This window comes from Rattus rattus, chromosome 2, assembly GCF_011064425.1.
Source record: "Rattus rattus isolate New Zealand chromosome 2, Rrattus_CSIRO_v1, whole genome shotgun sequence".
NCBI classification, from domain to species: Eukaryota; Metazoa; Chordata; class Mammalia; order Rodentia; family Muridae; genus Rattus; species Rattus rattus.
Genome location: NC_046155.1, coordinates 25,167,084 through 25,186,285, shown reverse-complemented (window position 1 = coordinate 25,186,285; position 19,202 = coordinate 25,167,084). Strand labels below are relative to the sequence as shown.

At 42.7% G+C, this 19,202-nt stretch overlaps 1 protein-coding gene across 1 annotated transcript in view; it reads right to left on the bottom strand.

Moving 5' to 3' along the window:
• The window catches only part of Dock8 (dedicator of cytokinesis 8), a 189,667-nt gene that overhangs the window by 120,285 nt on the left and 50,180 nt on the right, over window positions 1-19,202 (bottom strand). The window contains exons 3-4 of the mRNA XM_032891748.1: window positions 15,197-15,372; window positions 11,102-11,173 (exon numbers count right to left, since the gene is read on the bottom strand). Coding sequence (XP_032747639.1) covers window positions 11,102-11,173; window positions 15,197-15,372 — 248 coding nt within the window. The remainder of the gene's footprint in view (window positions 1-11,101; window positions 11,174-15,196; window positions 15,373-19,202) is intronic.

Here is a 19,202-nt window from a genome sequence, read left to right as displayed (position 1 = left end):
AGACAAAAAGCCTGGAGGCTCTCTGTAAGGGCAGCCTGGCAACTATTCTAAGTCTGGGTTACTATAACTGGCCAGTTTCAGTGCTCCTTGGCTATTTCTGTGCCTGGCCCAATCTATAGTAATAAGGACTAAGGCTGGGCAAAAGGCTAAGGCTGAATGAGGCACTAACAGAGAAGAAAATGGCCATATACAAATAAGGATAAATACTTAGAAAAAATCAAGAAAAATGACTATAATAATTTCTTACTTGGAGTTCTAAATATCTGAAAACAAAAATGAAGTGTGTGTGTGTGTGTGTGTGTGTGTGTGAGAGAGAGAGAGAGAGAGAGAGAGAGAGAGAGAGAGAGAGTATTAGTTTCAGTTGTTCTGAGTAAATGAAGAGTGAATTATAAATAATCGACATCTGGCAACTTCTTGAAAGTTATTCTCAACCAACAAGTCTAGGGAGTCACATGGAGGGGGATAGCAGGACCTTCTTTGTGTGTAAAGGAAAAAAGAAACCCTAGGTGGGTAGCAAGGTGGCTCAAAGGTAATGGTGCTTGCCACCAAGACTTATGGCTTGAGTTTGATCCCTGGAACCCAAATAAGGGAAAGAGAGAGGAACTTCCGTGGTTGTTTTGTAGCCTCTGGGCACACCCTGTGAGCAGTTCCTAACCAGCTAAACTCACAAATAAATAACTGAGAAGATAAAAGTAAAGCTGCAAGTGGTCTAGTCACCTTGTCTACTTGGCCACACTGTGGGTGGTCTGACATCCCAGGAAGAGAAAATAATCAAATTAAAGTAGTGGCAAATATAGGCAAATAAGAGTTGTCTTGCAATTAGACCCAAATGAGGATACACTAGGCCTGTGGTTATTAGATCTTTAATGCCCTATGTGGAGCAAGAAAAAAAAATAAAGACCAAATACGAACACCAATCCCTCTGAATCTATTCTAACTCTCCATGATGGTGTCTGCAGTTACTTTTTAGGACCCATTCTCTCCAGAGACAACTGACTCCGAAGAAGGTTCAGTATTATAGGCTCAAGGAAAACTTGGGTTATAGAGAAAAAACAGACAAACAACTGGGGAAGCAGCTGAAAGACTTATGATGTCACTATCTTAGCAACCAGGACTACACTCCGTTAGCTTGCCTTTTCCACCATCTTATAAACTACATCTATTTCTAAGAGTGTTTACTTATGAGCAAGCGCACACACACACACACACACACACACACACACACACACACACACACACACACACACACTTCAGCCTTGGGGACTTGTTCTTTGGGAAGCAGTAAGACTGTTGTGCCCATGTTGGAGTCAGAGAAACTTTTCTCCCCTTCCTCATACCCTTTGGCATCCACTTCCCCATCCTAAAATTCTCAGAAAGTCACAGTGCTCAGTGTTCTTCGTGGAAGCAGGGTTAGTGTTGGCTGGGGAGAGGTAGGGGCTGGCGAGCGCAGAGGTGACTCACTCCAGAAGTGCTAGCATGGAAGGAGTCACCACTGAGCAGGTAGTGAGGCCGCTGGCTCAGTGCCTCTGGCTACAGGCATCTCAGCCGTCACCCCACCCTGGCAACTGACTCAGACAAAGCCAAGTTCCCATTGAGCCCATGTGAAGAAGATGGGGAAATAGGCAGACTGGGAGAACAGCTGTCCACGTGAAATGGATACAGCCATCGTTTGCCAAACTCGGTCTGACACACTCAGGAACACCCCAAAACCAAAGACTTCTTGAAAGCTTTCTCTTTAGAGGCCAGAGTGTGCAGCTGGCAGGATCTGGCTGAGTGAGAGAGGCCTGAACTTAGATGCTGGCTCCTTGTGAATTACTTCATCAAGAGAGACAGATCTGGGCAGGTGGCCTCATGTCTCTGAGCCACAGGTTCCCCGGGTATGGAAAAGGGGACAACCGCAGTTCACCTTAAGAGTATATTGTGAGGATCAGAGAATAATTGTGTCCTTTTCTCCCCTGTCCCTTCTCTCTCCGCCTTCCTTTCCTTCCCATTTCTCAAACACTTCCTCCTTCTTTCCCCCTCTCCCTATACAGCGAGGTTAAAACCTTAAGATGCACTGGAAAGGGCAGCCTGGGAAGTGCAGAGCTGGAACTGGAATCCAGGATAGGGTAGGAAACGCATTGGTTGTGAGAGTGCTGCCCTCACAGAGGGGTGAATTGGAGCCCAAATGGTGCAAGGCAGATATCTGAGCCTGGGCAGCCAGGAGCGTGATCACCACTGAGCCCGAGTCTAACAAAGGAGCAATTATAAGAAGGGACACCCGACATGAGGCGTCAGGCTTGGGCTCGGTGACAAGGCCCCAAGTACCAAGGGGCGTCTGGTATTGTGTCAGTGCAAGAAGAGGCTCATCTAGGTAGGCATGGGAAGCCTGGTGTCAGAACCAGAATAGGAGGAGGAGGCTGACTGGGGTGGAGGAGAATATGGGAAATGGGTACACATAGGAGGATTAGACAACTTAGTAGAAACATGGCGGACACGGGAGCCATATTTTGCCAAATAAAGGGGTTTAAATATCAAAGGGAGAATGCGAGAGCAATTGCTGTGAAGTCAGATGGCCATGCCAACAGGAGCTCATGGTTTCCACTCTGTTCACTGACAGGATGTGAGGAGCAATACCTCAGTAAATATGAGCGCACTTAACACATGTGGCTCCGCTGTTGAGTAGCACAGTCCACTAAAGCATGGCGGCTTCTGAGAGCCACAGCTAATTCCAGGAGGAGGAAGGGAAAATCTAAGAGTTTCTAGAATATCTTGTGTCAGAGAGCAAGAATGTCATCAATGACTGCTGGGGACATGTAAAAAAAAAAAAAGACGTAAGGGTCAAAGAGAATGACTCCAGTCAAACTGAAGACCATTTGAACATCAAAATAAAACAGACAGGAGTTAAATCATTCAATATAATGGGAAATTATAGATCCATATTGATAGAAATAAACTGAAGGTTTGATAAGGAGTATCATATATCATATCATAACAATTAAACCCAAAGGGAGGAGCATTCTATAAAATAGCTGGTCCATAATTTCATAAGGCAGAGAAGTAAAAAGATAGACTGAGAAGGTCTTCTAGCGTGAGTAAGGCTAAAGGGTATGGATACGTAAGCACAGTGTGTACAACTTGGAACGAGATTCTTGGAAGAACATTCCTTGGCCATTTGATGAGAAAGTGAAATCTGAAGATTAGTGGTAATGAAATATTAATATTTATTTACAGAACTTGGGGGTTATATGGCAACGGTATAACGGCAAATGTACTTGTTTGTAACCATTATACACTAATGTAGACAGCCTGATGGGGAAATCAGGTAGTGAATTTAGTCTTTACCACATGATTAGTGGTAAGGAGGAGGAGGTCTTTGTTCTAGATTTACAATTTTTCTACAAATTTGAGGTTGTCTCCAAATAGAAGGAAAGCAGTGTGCCACACTTGGCACTGTGGTAGAAACTACTGGGACCTCAATCAAGTGCCCTTTACCAACTCATGCACAATTCTCCAGCTGTTGTGAGCACAGGGATTGTCAACTCATCTGACCTTCTGGGCTCCCATGCCAACCTATGTCTGCATGGTTTTATTTATTTTTTTTTTTTTTTTCAGAGCCGGGGACCGAACCCAGGGCCTTGCGCTTGCTAGGCAAGCGCTCTACCGCTGAGCTAAATCCCCAACCCCAATCTGCATGGTTTTATAACGATTGGTATTGGAACACAATAGCCCCATACTTCAGAGTAGGACAGTGGGACAACTTTACAGTCTGGCTTTTCTCTTCACAACTGATGCAGCCCAAGGCTAAATATGATCTGAGACCCATCCCCATCCTCAGCAGACTCCACCCCAGACTTTTTCTAAAGACCAACTCTTGAAGGACACAGGCATCAGAATCCCTGCCGTAGGTCCTGCTTCTAGGGTGGCAACAAAGACAGTTATGTGCTAGCTGTCACCATTAGCATCAGTGACAACACTGTCCCGTGCTATGTCAATGAATGTGCTCTAAGTCCAGACACTTACTTCACAAATACATTTAACTTAAAGGCTTCTAATATTCCTGCAGAATGACATTGCTTTTGGAGGGGATCTGCACTTAGATGTCAGGAGGTAGAGCTCTGCAAAGAGCCCATTTTAGCATTCCACTTGTAGGATGCTACAAAGCCCTGAAAGGGTCTGTTTCAGGCAAATGTTTATAACTTTAATTCTCTTGAGAATAAGGCACCAAGGAGAACACGCAGCTGAGAGCACCTGGCCCCAGTGAATTCGGTCTACAATAAAAGACGCCACAATTACCGGGGAAGACCCAGGCAACTAGAACTTAATGGGCATCGAGACAAAAGCTTCTAGAGAAATGTCAAGAGGTTTTAAAAACTCACAGAAGGCTGGGACAGGGTCTGGCCACGCCAGGGAAGGCTGGGTAGAAGCCTTTGACCAGGGCCTCCATGAAGGAGGTCTAGAGCAGGCTGTGGTGACGTTCCTAGCCAGGTTACTGCTTGCTCCATGTAGGGTGATGGGCACAGCTTGCTCTTTATGCTTTAAGAAGGCAGAGCACCTTGTCAGCCCGCACAACAAATGTGTGTCGTAATAAGCAATTATTGATCAGGGGGACATTTTTATGGTGTTTTGGGAGTAACTGAATTATATGCACTGATGTGTTCAGTTTTTAATTGTTTACCAGTTCGCTGGGAGTAAATGTGGAGCACTAAAGCAGATGATACCCTATTCCTTGATATCCCCACTGTCCTTGAGCGTGACCTTCCTGCAGAATCACCTTAATCACTCGGGATGAAAGACAAAGTCCAGGGACTTTTATGATGCTGCCCGTAACACCCATGAAATGTTTCACTGTCGCTATGGATAATGCACCGAAAATAAATAGCACGTAAACACATTTAATCACTGGAGAATTTGACTCACCACCAAGGCATGAAAACACTCTGAAGCTAATCACCCCAGCTTCATTTAGAGAAAATGACAGGAAAAACTGTGCTTAAAATCCCTACTATCCCCCAAAGGATGCTGTCAAACATAAGTCCACAGCAAATTATGAAGGCGTATGAGAACAGGGTAAGAAGTAAACACAACCCCACGCGAATCGTTCTGTCTATGGCTAGTATCAAAGCACACAAAACAAAAAGGCCATAAAAACCTGTTATCCTCACAAAAGTGTGGCAGTACAGGCATGAAGCGTAGAAAGAAGTCTATCCAAGGAGTCCTTGTAGTGTAAGAATCACAGGTAAATAGTTCAAGGAAAAGAATATATTTTCTGGGTTTGTGAGGTAGCTCAGGAGGTAAAGACGAGTTCAAAGCCCTGGGCTCACAAGGTGGAAGGAAAGGGCTTCTTCCTGCAAGTTGCTCTGGCTGACTTCCATATATGTGTATGCACGCAAATGCACACACACACACACACACACACACACACACACACACACACACACACACACAGGGGCACAGACACAGGCATGTGCACTCGTGTAAAAAAACAGAAAAAAGTGAATATATTTCTACAAAATGAGACCCTGCATTTTACATAACTCAACCTTTCCCTTTTGAGTGATAAAAATAAGCCTGGATCTCTCTTTCGTCCTTCACAGCACCCCTATCTATCTGATTTAGACATGCCAACGACAGGACTTGAGTGGCAAATGCCCACGGGATGATGAGAGGGGGAGGAGTGCAAGTGGCCATTACCCCCCGCACCTCTGCCCATTAAGTGGAATTCAAAGCCATTACCTCAGAGAATAAGGGCATAAAAACTATCTCTAGATACTACAGAGAAATGTAATAGCGGCCAGGAGATAATTGAGGGATAAAGGAGCTGACGAGATCAATGCTTGACTGCATGGTTTTAAATGGCAAAGATGTGTTCAAGGGAGGCAAAATGGCTTCATTAAGATCAGACCTGTGCAGAAAGCAGGCTGCTACCCATCCCCAAAGCTCAGGAAAATATATGGTGTAGTCTGAGGGTGATTCCCTTGACACACTAATTGGAATGTCTTCACTTTTTTTTTGTTTGTTTGTTTTTTTTAGAATGTCATGTAACTGGAATTATTTACTGGCTGTCGTATTTTACTTAGCATAATGAATCTGGTGTTTCTGCGCAGTAATTTATAAATTCTATCATTTTGCTGAGCAGTATCTTTGCATGCACTTACCAGAGCTTGTTTTCTCATTACCCTGTTGAATACATTCAGTGTTATTTGTAATGCTGGCCCCTTTGAATAAAAATGTTTTAAGTATTTGCATAAAGACTTTTATGTGAACATAGGTTTTTGTTTCATTTAGTCAAATCCCTAGAGATGGGACTTTGTGGTATATACTGGGATTATGTGCGTATATAAATATTTTATATTTACATAAATATGTATACATAGTTGGGCTTTTAGACCGAGGGAATAAAATCTAAATATATGAACGAGCATTCAGAAAGCAGGTAATAACAGCCCACAGTTTTAAATGACAATAAAATAAGACCAGGGAATGTAGCTTATTTTTATCAATAATACCCAACATCAGCAAGGAAATGGGTGAGAGGGGTAGCTCCATGTTGAGCTAATCCTGAAGTGTTTTAGCAGAGCGTTTCTGGAGAACGATTTGGTAGAAGTAATCGGAACATATTAGATGCCTGGGTCTCGTTTCTACCTTCAGAAACAGTCACAGTCATGTGTAGAACAAATGTTCTAGAATTTTTCATTATGGGAAGAAGAAACAATTACATATTCATCAACAGAGAGAGAGCCATAGCTCCTGGGACATTTCTTTCCTCTGAGGAAATCAAGGCAGAAAAAAAAAATGGCCTAGTTCTCTGAAACAAGATGATCTCAAAGATATTATTGAAAACTATGATGTATGCTTATAACTTACAAAAAGACAGACATTGGTGAGATATGAAGACCACAGGTAGAGACCAGGGAGATGATGGACACAAATCACAACCAATCAAAACACAGAGTTTGGAAGTCCAGTTCCAATGAATATATCTATAAAACAACTCCCACACCTAGTGCTCAGGGAACGTTTCATAAGGGGTGTGTGTGAAAAGACTTGAAAAGCCAGAGGATCATGGAATTTGCTATGAAATGTCATCTCTTAGTAATGTCAGAGTTACTCCCATGAAGTCTCACCAACATGACTTCCCTAACATGAGCTGACAATGACAGCAGCAGGCGTTTCAAAGTGGATGGTGGAAAGCCCATAGTGGCCATGGCATGCCTAACCAGGTCCTCTGAAGAGCACAAGTCCTCCTAACTGCTGAGCTACTTCTCTGTGCTATGGCCAGGAAGGGGCTCATGAAGCACCCCCTCTTAGCTGAGGAACACGCTACTGTAGTTGATGGTTGCTGGGAAAGTGTCCTTTCCCTTAGGGATGTTGTGGCTGGTACATTACCCATGTTCTGGTTGATCCACCCACACCCATGTGCATGCCTTCGGCAATGACTGGACCCAGTGGTAATTAGAGAAAGAGAAAAAGAAAAAGAATAAGAAAGAGAAAGAGAAAAAGAAAAAGAAAAAGAAAAAGAAAAAGAAAAGGAAAGAGAAAGGAAGGAGAGTTGGAGGGTATTTGTTGGGGGAAGGCATCCAGGGGGAATAAGGAATGGATATGATCTAGTTATATTGTATATATGTTTGACCATATATTACCAAAGAATAAATAAATAAATGTGTTGTTTTAAAAGCTGTATTGAAAACATAGCAGGAATAGGGTGATAAAGGGTGCCTGGATTTTCCCCATGAATAAAGCATTATGGGTACACACAGCGAGCGAATGACTCTTGGGAGAGGTGTGCATTGGAAGAACATGAGTATGAGAAATATATTTTTCTTACTCAGCATTTCAGATTCACAGTCCCAGAGAATCAAATGTAGGGGTAGAAAAACTGCCCTTCAGTAAGACACCAGTCAAAGACTGTGAGAAGCTGCCAAAGAGTGTTAGAGTAGGAGGCTTATCTCCTCCCACTAGCTTGTGGGGAAGGAAACTCATGGATGATGTGAGTGTGGTAAGAAGTCAGCCAGTGCAGATCCCCATCTCCAGTCTGCTCGACCTAACAGAAGCAGATAATGTTTACATAAGAGATAACTGCATGGACAATCATTGCTTCTGAAAAAGAAACGGGACATGCAGGAGGCAGAAACAACAATCCAGTGGCTAAAGGTCAAGACCTATGGTTTAGCCCAAAACCAGACATTTAACCATGACAACGAAGATAAAAAGTCTTAAGGAAAATACCAATGTGGACTTAATTACATAACTCATTCTAAATGTTAAAATATAAAGACTTTTAAAAATAGACTGAGTATGGAACTTACATGGTAGAAAGGTTAATATATTTAACTTAAATAATAGTGCTGGGGAGATTACTCAGCAATCAGAGTATTTGCTGTGCAGGAAAGAAAATCAAAGTTCGGATCCCCAGAATCCATCTAAAAGCCTCAGAGGTGAGGACAGGGGATCCCTGAAGCAAGCTAGTGACACCGCCATAGTTGCAAACTCTGGGCTTGACTGAGGGACTTTACTTCAATGAATAAAGTGAACAAAGAATCAAGGAAGGTACCTAATATCAACCTTGTGCTTTCACACGCATGTGAATACACAACCGCGTACACACACATGCATACAAACATGCATACACACACAACATTTAAAGGGAAAAAAGTTTGTGTTCTGGTTTTGTTTTTGTTTTTTGAGACAGGTGTGTGTGTGTGTGTGTGTGTGTGTGTGTGTGTGTGTGTGTGTGTGTGTGTGTGTAGCTTGGCCGGAACTCACATAGTAGACCAGGCTGGCCTTGAACTCAGAGATTCAACTGCCTCTGCCTCCCAAGTATTGGAATTAAAGGCGAGCACCACCACTGCCCCGAAATGGTAAAAAAGTTATCTAAAGTTTTACGAAATCAAATAGTTTGGTAAGAGTTGTACAAATTTCTTAAGTAATGCGCCAAGGAAAAAAGTTACTGGTAGCCAACAAAAACATGAGAAAAAATGTTCAATCAGATAATCAAAGAATGTCAAAAAATCACAATCCTTTTATAAGATGAAGAATTGTATTTTATATTTGCTAATATTTGACATTTAATTCATGTATTGATTAAATCTCTGGTCTATTATTAAGTCTTAAATTTGTGCATATATCTTAGGTATAGAAATTATAGGTTTTCCCCATAGGGAAAAAAATCATGAATGTATACAGGGTTTTAGGGAGAAGGACATTGCTGCACTGTCTAAAACTTAAGTACGAAAGAAAAAAAAATAGGAGAAACATGTGATATACATTCATTAAGCAATCATTAGTTACTGTGTTGAGGAAGAATAACTGAAAATGAAGACAGGAAATTTTTCCTTACTCTGAAAGTTCAGGCTAAAATACAGCACTAGAGTTTGAGGTAGTGTTTATATAAACATATACCACAAAGAGATTTGATTCAAGGCTGGCCCATCACTGTCAAGTATGGTTATCTACCAAGAATGAAATCCGTTCATTTTGGTTTTGTTTCTCTACAGTTTCTTAAATTTCTACCACAAGCATTCTAAAGTCTTTTTTAAAAATCAAATCAAATCTGTGGGTGGCAGAAAAGCATCCTGGAGAGCCTGTACTAGCAGGAGAAGGGACAAGGACAGGGCTTCAAATAGAAAATGAATCCGAAGACAAAATTCAGTCCAATGGGGCTTTCTGTTTATTGTTCCTTCTTGGACTTCTTTTTTAGAACTTTAGATGCCCAGAAAAGTGCCTCTAAATATAACATTTTAGAGTCTGAAAACAACTTGTATTTATTAGCAGCACAGCATAGTCTTATTTGCCTGGCTGGCCATCTCTGCCCTCCACTTGTGTTCTAAGGGGACAGGGCTGGCATGCAGCTCTGCCATCACTACTGTCTCTGAGTGACTCTCTTCCTTCTGCAGCTACTAGCAACAGAATGCATACTTTTATTACCAAAAAGAGAAGGCACAGATTCAATAGCACACTTACGGGAACTGGATGAAACCCAGGGTCAAGAGTCTTGTTATTCATCCCCGAGAACAGTAATTCCTAGTAGCGTAGGGAGAGGGGATGCTACCTTTTGCAAACTGCTTAGGTCTCAGAGCGTATCTGACATGTATCTAGTGTCTCGGGCCTCAATCTGTAGACACCTTCCACCTACTTCCCAGTACACACACACGCATATACGTGTACATGCACACATGGTATGGATTTCTGTGTGTTCAAATGCTTCTCATGAGACTGTGCTGTGAAGGTCATTACCATGGAGACAGAAACTTCCGAAACAATTCACGAAATGTCTCATTAACCCAGGGCTAAAAATGCCTTCCACAGAAGACTAGCAAGTGCTTTGTTTTGGGGTCACAAATTCCAATGGCATCTTTGATCTGAGGCCAAATTTCAATTCATTAACTATCTTTTCTCTAGGAGTTCATCAAAATAAAAAAAAAGAGAAAAATATGCTTGTTTTTATGAGACATGGTCTTGTCATGCAGCTCAGACTAGCTGTGAACATTTAGGTGCAAATATCCTCCTGCCTCAGCCTCCTGAGTAGCTGTAACTGTAGGTATGTTCTTCCATGCATGGCTAACTCTACTTATTTATAACATCTATAAAGAAGACTCTATTCTTCATGCTTAGAATGTGATTCCCTTCCTAACTGAATAGATTAACAGAAGACTGTAGTACAGCTGTACAATGCAAGAGTTTTTTTTCAGTGGTAACAGAAAACAAGGGATGAAGCCACGAGGGGACAAGATGAAGCAAGCTGAAATCAAAGACTGTGAAGGGGACTGGAACAGAGCAGGGAGGGTGGGAGCAGAGACAGGTGGGGCAATGGGACACTTACGGCAGGAAAGCCCTTTTGTTTGATGCTGCAAGGGCAGAAGCATGGCATGCATTTGTCAAAAGCCATGAAATATATAGCTCAAAAAACCAATGCCAGGACTGGTGACGTAGCCCAGTATGTGCCCAGCATGAGCGATGCTCTGAGGGGAGATGTGGGAGATCTCAAGGCTTTCTGTTCAGTTTTTCTGTAACCCTAACCCCCCCCAAAAAAAGTCATTTCACGTGAAAAACAACCCACTAACCATGTAAAATTTACATTTATATAAATTAGCATTTATATATAAGGAGGAGATAAACTTACTTCCGGTTCACAATCAGCCACTCTCGAATATAGGTCTGAACACAGTCCCTGACGTGAGGATCCAGTTCAACTCTAATTAGGTGAAAAATAAGACAAAAACAAGTTATTACCGGGCAAAAGCGATAAAATAAATCCTTTCCATAATCAAGGGACTCAATGCCATTTCGAATCTGTATCAATAAGAATGTTAGGGATGTTCTTGTCCATTTGTTTCAAGTATATAAAGTATCCCTAAGGCAATGATGCTTGTGTTTTCACTAAATAAATATGTTGTCCTTTTATACACTGTTGAGTTTCTTTGTTACAGAGAACTGCTAAACTATATCTATTCCTGAAGGCATTAAGACACTCATAGGGAGACACAGCTATAATTAAACACCAAACATGAAAATTAAGTTCAAATAGTTATTTCTAACTTAATTTATTTTTTTGCTCTTGTGTGATTTTGTCAGGACATGTGTGTTTTCCATTTAGAAAGCCAAGGACAGCTGCCATGGGCTTTGGTGGCTTTGAAGACATAGGTTTTTGGATTCCTGTCACACCTGCTAGGAAGAGATATTCTCCATATGTTTCACAGTCTTGAAATCAGAAACAATCAGTAATAAAGCTTTTGGCATTGTGAGAAACACATCAGTACTAGACATAAATAGACCTAAGAGCTACAATTTTTATTGACATATTTTTGCAATTATAATATAATTATATTATTTTCCCCTTTCCTTCCTCCAAGCTCTCCCATGTTCTTGCTTATTCAAACTCCTGGCCTCTTTTTCTTTAACTGATGTTATACCTATAATGTATGTGTGTGTACATATATATGTTGATAAATACAACTGTCTCAGTCCATATAGTGCAATGTGTATAGGTATGTTTTCAGGGGTGGCTCTTTGGTATTGGGTAAGAAATTGGTGTGTTCTTCCCTGGGCAAGATTATTTCTCTGGCTCTCTGCATTTCTTAGCTGCCTGTAGTTCTTTATCTAGGGTTGAGGCCTCTGGGCTCCCTGCTTCCATGTTATAAGCCTTAATTTTGCACGTGGAAAACAGGGATGGTAAAATTTGGATCTTTGATGTCCTCCAAAGGCCTACCCGTTAAAGTCTTAGTCTCTGGCATGACATAATTGAGAAGTGGTAACTCTTCAGGATGCGGGGTCTTATGAAAGGTCCTGAAGGGGACCAAGGGACACTGCTTTCTTCCTCTGTCTTTTACACAAGTTACTTCTCTGCTATACTCGCTCATCATAATACTCTGTGCCACTAAAGGACCAAAGCAGTGCAGCCCAAAGAACCAGGGGCTGAAATCGTCAAAGCTGTGAGCCAAAATAAATGTTCCTTCCTTTTAGTTGATTTGTCACGGATATCTGTGACAGTAAAGGGAAACTGGTTAACACACGGAAACAGGACAGAACTCACCCATGGAGCTGTTGTCAGTCCAAGATGAAATTCTGCAAAGGCTAAATATGAGATCTCTTGGCCCTGACTGCCCAACCCCCAGCTCCATTCCTCATTGATTCTGTAGCCTTATGCCAGTCATTCGACCCTGTGACATAGTAAGAGTTCCTCCTTCAGGACGAAGATCTGATGCTAACATGCAAAGTGCTTGAAAGGGTGTCTGGCCCATGGTAAGAGCTCTGTGCTAGTTGTGAATTAGGTGACATCATTATGAACTGAGCAGACTTAAGCACTTTTATGGATTCAACAGGGAAGGCACTGATGCTATTCTTGTTATACAGAAGGATGAGGTGATAAGACATTAATCCAAGTTATAGACCAAGTGGCCAAACCAGGACCTGCAGGCCCAGTACATGACTACCACAGACCACCACTCAGTACAGGTTCTGAGTGAAGCACAGGATGGTCACTTAGAGTCACGAGTGGTTACTCTCGTGGTAACCAGAATGCTTTCCCTGCCTGCCTTGCTTATTACAGAAGACCATGGCAACAACTAAGATAGCACAGTCTGGCTCAAAATCATCAAACAGGTAACACATTCCCTGTGAGTCACAGCAAAATGGTATCACCAAACGGCTCTTGGAAAACCTGCCTTCTTTATCAAAGTGTTAAAAGCCCTTCTACCTCCAAACTTCCTGTATTTTACACCAGTTCTTCTAAGATTCTGGCCAAATTTAAAGATAAATATTCACACAAATAAATAACACAACTCTACCAAAGATGAAAATGTGTTGTCAATATTCAAACCACACTTGAATAAGTGGCCTGACAGTAAGGCAAATGTTCCCCAATAATGACAGAGATCATCTGATTTTTGGGAAATGAGTATTTTCCACAAGGAACAGAGCTGCACGCATGGCTAGCTTGCTGTGTGAAGGGAAACTGACCCAAGAAGAGAACAAAGAGACTTCCCACGTTCCAGTTGTCCACACCTGTGCTGAAACACACCCTCACACAGAAACACCTCAGAGCAATGAGTGCAGGCGCCATGTCTCATGCTCTCCTTTCTGGGACTTTCTGGGAGACACGAGAGGACTCAAAATGTTCAAGGGAACATTTTGGTTTAAAGATGAATGAAAACAAAAGTCATTCGAAATCTCCTGTGAGGCAGGGGTGTTCATCCTACGGCTGCTTGTTTCGTGAGTCCATGGTTGCTGGCCATTGAGAACTAATGCCCACACCATGCTTAGTCACTCAGCTCTAAAAGAGTTATTTGAATATTCATTTTACAATGCCTCTGCTGCGTCTCCTCTATCTGAAACTTCTGTAAAGGAAGGGAGTTTCCCTTCCTCATCTTTTACTCTCAGGACTCAACAGGTGTTCAATAAACGGACATGGAAACTTAAGTTACTAGTTTGATTCAGGCCTTTGTACAGGAACAAACAAAAGGTCTTAGCAATTCTTTTACATTGATTTATTTTATGTATGTTTGTGTGTGTGAGTATGTGTGTGTGAGTGAGAGAGAGTGTGTGAGAGAGGGTGTGTGTGTGTGTGTGTGTGTGTGTGAGCGTGTGAGTGAGTGTGTGTGCACATACACCTATATGTGGCAATCAGTGGACAAACTTGAATGGGTCAGTTCTGGGAAATGTCTTTTCCTGCTAAGCCATTACTGGCCCATAAAATGCTTCTGACAGAGGCATTTCAATACTTGCTAAGAACACTGCTGACACTGCAAATAGAGACCATAAGGCTTCTTGAGGTCACGTGACTACCTATGGTCATGAAGCTGGCACCCAGGAGTCCAATTCTAGGGCCTGTAATCTTAACTTCTTTTGTACTGTCCCATCCTGTTCCACTGCATCCCTTAAACTGTGTCTCAGTTCCCACAGGGCTTTCCAAAGCCTTTGACTAAACAAATTTAGAAACTGTGTACATCTGCCTACCATGCGTGAGGTCTGTGCTAGGTCCTCAGCACCACAAAATAAACAAACAAACTCTGTGTACATCTGGGTAGCAATATTATATGTGCTGTATATTTTAGTGGATTGAGTAGTTTTGCTCCTTTTAAAATATGTACATGTATGTGTGTGTATGTTTGTGTGTGTATATGTGTGTTTGCGCTTGTGTGTACATGTACAGGCGATAAGAAGATGTTGGGTATCTTCCTCAATTACTCTTTAGTTTTGAGGGAGGGTCTCTCAGTGACCTTGGAGCTTACTAAAGTACAAGCACGTCACCATGCCTTGCTTTTTCTGTGGGTGCTGGGGATCTGAGCTTATGTCCTCATATCATCTCTAAATTTTTTTTAATTAAAAAATTTATTAACTTCTTTGTAATTCTAGGGATCAAATCCAAGACCTTGCACATGTTAGACAAGCATTTTTCCACTGCCCTGTAGCCCATCTCCCCATACCTACCCCCACCCCAATCCAAAGTTTGCTTCCTTTCAAGAGTACTTCAGAGGTGAGAGTGCTACTGCACACCTTTGACCCTAGCACTTCGGAGGCAGGAGCAGGAGAGGAGAGGAGGGCTGTGACTCTGAGTTCAGCTTAGGCTACACAGCAAGACCCTGTTTTAAGTAAGAAAGGAAGAAAGGAAGGAAGGAAGGAAGGAAGGGAAAAAGGAAGGAAGGAAGGAAAAAAAGGAAGGAAAGAGAGGTTCAGAATCAGCACCCTTCCCCTCTCATATTTCAAGAAAATAATTTACCCTTCCTCTGGCAGAGAGTGCTGCAAAGTCCTACACTCCTTGGGTGTGAAGGCCACATGCAGGTCGTCATCGGTGAGGTCCCCCAGCTCCTGGGCCAGCTCTGCATCCAAGCTGTTTAAGTGCGTCATCACAAGTCCTTCAAAGTCCACAGGCTCGACGGGCTCATACAGCTGAGGCTGGAGGGAAAGGGAGGGAGAGGGCTGTTCCCACCAGGCTTCCTGGTGAAGTAGACGGAGACACAGGCACGCAGGCGGGGGATATCTGCCCTGCCCTCCTCTTCAACCCAGCGTTTCACTTTTAGCCTAAATGAAGCGACAGGAGAAGCTGTCAAACTGCAACTGTGACAGGAGAGGTAAAGAAAGGCAGTAGCAGAAAGTCAAGTCACAACACGATGAGTAATTAAAATCACACCCCAAGGCAGAATTTTTCTCTGCTTAATTGCAGCTTGATGAGGAATCCTGAGGAGATCCAAAATGAGATCACAGGCTTTGAGGAATTTTTATAATTTCTCCTGCAAAAGCCCTCTGAGGCTATGTTTTGTTTACCCAAACACAGTGAAAAAGAGAAAGAAGGCAATTCTCCAAAAACTCAGGCAAAGGCAGCACTCCTCTGGCTGCAGGAGCTCAGACAGACGCAGTGTTTCCCTTGGCCTGAGATGTCTATATACTGCTGCTCGAAACCAGCAGTTTAGACATTGACCTGGAGCCAGGCTTGTGACTAAACCAGCTGTAAGGCTGAGACTTCCAAACACTACTAGTTGGAAAGAAAGAAACTACTAGTTCGGAAGAAAGAAACTCACAGGACTGAATCTGGGTGAGCAAACTCTGAGGATCTGCTGAAGAAAACTGTCCGGTCTTCATTGCATACTCCCATAGAGGTGGGGGAGGAAATAGACAGGATAGAAACACGGGTAACTGAAACAATGTTGCTCTTCAGTTGATAGTATTAAGAACTGGCAACATTACCAGTCCCCTATTAAACAAAATACATCTTCTAGCCCGGGCTATGCAAAGATCCAGGAACTGCCTTAAGGCACTGAGAGTCATGTAGATCAAGGAGATTGGCCCAGAAATAACAGTAGCAGTAGAGGCTGTGTCCCGCTGAGGTGTTCCTTTGCCACGGACTGTGTGGACTCAGCCCAAGTGAACGCTGCTCTCCTCAATCCCAAAAGCATCACAAAAGCCCCAGATTCCAGACTTGTCCTATGGGAGGGCTGGCCTGAAGGAAAGGCTGACAAAACTGGTTTTTCATCCCCTTGAGCCCACATACCAGCAGGCTTTTAGCTGGGGAGGAGGAATAGTGCTGTGGAAGAGGCAAAGGGCAAAAACATTCCAGAATGTAACTGTTGCTTTCACTGTCCCTTTCCTAAGACAGGAACGTCTTGCTCCCCAGAGAGAAGCTACAGCTTTGCCTGTGATGGCAAGTCTTTGTGTCAACTTGACTATGTCTGGAATCAACTAAAACTCAGGCAGCCAGGCATACCTGTGAGAGGCTTTTCTTGATTGGATCATTTGAGATAGGAAGATACATACCTTTTAAATCCAGATCATTTGAGGTCATATGACTCACCCTAAATCTGGGCCACACCTTCTGGTAGCAGCCCACAGAAAAGGACATGGAAGAAGGAAGCTTTACTTTTTAACTTGCTTGCCCCTCACTCTCTCTGCCAAGTTCATCTATCCTGCTGCGGCGGCATCCCTTTATCGGAATCGGAACATGCTTCTTTGGGATTCCAAAGTATATTAAAGGCCAGTTGAGAACCCAGCCTTGTGGACTGAACAACTGCTAGATTGTTGGCCTTTCGGTCAAAAGACAGCCACTGTTGGACTAGCCGGACTAGCCTGTAAGGGACTTTAATAACCCCCTTAAAAATAAATAGATATTTATTCTACCAATTCTGCTCCTCTAAGGAACCCTGACTAAATCCACTACCCTACTTCTGGCCCAGATACTTTTAGATGGCTGACTTACATAGCACTCACTGTCAGCAGAGGCAATGGGGGCAGAGGAGAAGGTTACAGGATGAACTGAGAGCAAAGAGCTCCCTTTGATCATCAGGTAGCAAGAAGACAAGAAAATAGCCCGATTCTGACAGTAGCTGAAGTCAGCAGAGGAGGGGACCACAGTACATGAAGGGCCTCTGCAAATCAGTCTCACTAGAAGCCAGTGGAATATGTGCTAACTATCCTCATTTTCAGATGTGTTAATTATCCTCATTTTCAGATGACTTAATAACTTGCCATTGATCACATGGCTAGGAAGTAGCACATCTGGAATTAAAATACAGTCAGGCTGTGTTCTATTTTTTTTTTAAGATTTATTTATTTATTTTATGCATATGAGTACACTGCTGCTGTCTTCAGACACATCAGAAGAGGGCATCAGGTCCCATTACAGATGGTTGTGAGTCACCATGTGATTGCTGGGAATTGAACTCAGAACCTCTGGAAGAGCAGTCAGTGCTCTTAACCGCTGAGCCATCTCTCCAGTCCCAGGCTGTGTTCTTAATCACTATAATTTTGATTAGATGCCTTCCAGAGAATCAATATTTCTTAAAATAACTGAAGTACAAGCTAATAGTTAAGTGTGCAACAAAACAGGTTAAAAATTGCATTTACAACTTCCCGTAAATTCTGCTCACAACTTCTCAGGAGATTGGATGCTCAGATATAATAGTAAATAAATGAATGACAGGTATAAGTGTATTATGAGGAACTCAAGCCCAGGTAATGAAATATATTTTAAATGCATTGTGAAACATTTATGCTTAGTGAATGAGCACCGAGAACTGGGGAGAGAAAAAAAAGTCCAGCCCAGCTAAAATAAAAGTCCAGCCCAGCTAAAATAAAAGCCCAGAGACGTTCCTGAAAGTCGAAGCTAGCTATAAAGGTAGAAGCTCAGAAACTGTTACAGGACAGATGGACCAAAGATCAGGGGCAGACGATGGTCTGACCCATCATATGCAATGGCTCACTGGGCCTCTACTGAATTTGGTACTAAGATACAGAGAGCATGGGGCATGGGACTGCCCTCTTATCAACCATTGGATAATGATGTTTAACCTTCTCAACCATAAATACACACAGACAATAAACGCAAACTCTTTATGTCTGAACATAGTCCAGGGGTGGGGCAGGCTGTAAACTCAAGCTGTAGGATGGAGCCATTGCCAGACCATGCCTCTCTAGAACACATCAGCCGGCACTGGGTAACTTCTCTCCTTATTTCTATACAGAAACCGATAAGGTAGCGTCTGCTCATTCCAGTGTGATATATACTTGTCTTGCCAGTGGTAATGGGTGCAGATTCCAAGTTATCTTAATTTGATAGACCTTCAAGCTGTCTTTCTTCTGGCAAGCTCAAATGATAGCCAGGAACCAAACAATCAAATGATAGCCAAGAATCAAACAATCAAATGATAGCCAAGAGTCTGTTCTCTAGAATATCGATAGTTTTAATCTCATGAGCAGGTTTTACCATGAGGTAATCAACACAAACAGAAAGAAAGAAATGCATACATGAGCCCACAAGTATACACACACACACACACACACACACACACACACACCCACACACACACACACACACGTTTGTCTGAAGAGTTAACAGCTGCCCTCCTTGTGCTGCCTGAGAGATGAAGTTTGAACCTGAGGTGAGGTAGCAGTTACATTGTATCTTCAGCTCTTCTGCTTTTAAGGGTCCAAGTCTTTCCTTGACTACTCGGCTTCCTCTTTTCTGTTGAGCCATGTGTCTTCTTAGTCAGCAGACAACAAAGAGACCTTAGTTTAAATGCCATGATCCAAAGCAATTTCAAGTAAATTATTCTTGTTCAGGTAGGAGGAGGGGGAATGGGAGGGTGTGTGCCTGTGCGCTCTTTCTCTGTCTCTCTGTCTCTCTCTGCCTCTCTCTCTGCCTCTCCCTCTCCCCCTTCCCTTCTCCCTTTCCCTCTCTCTCAGGTCAGGAAGTAGAGCATCAGCTTCACCAGCTCCACTCCAGCCATGGTCTC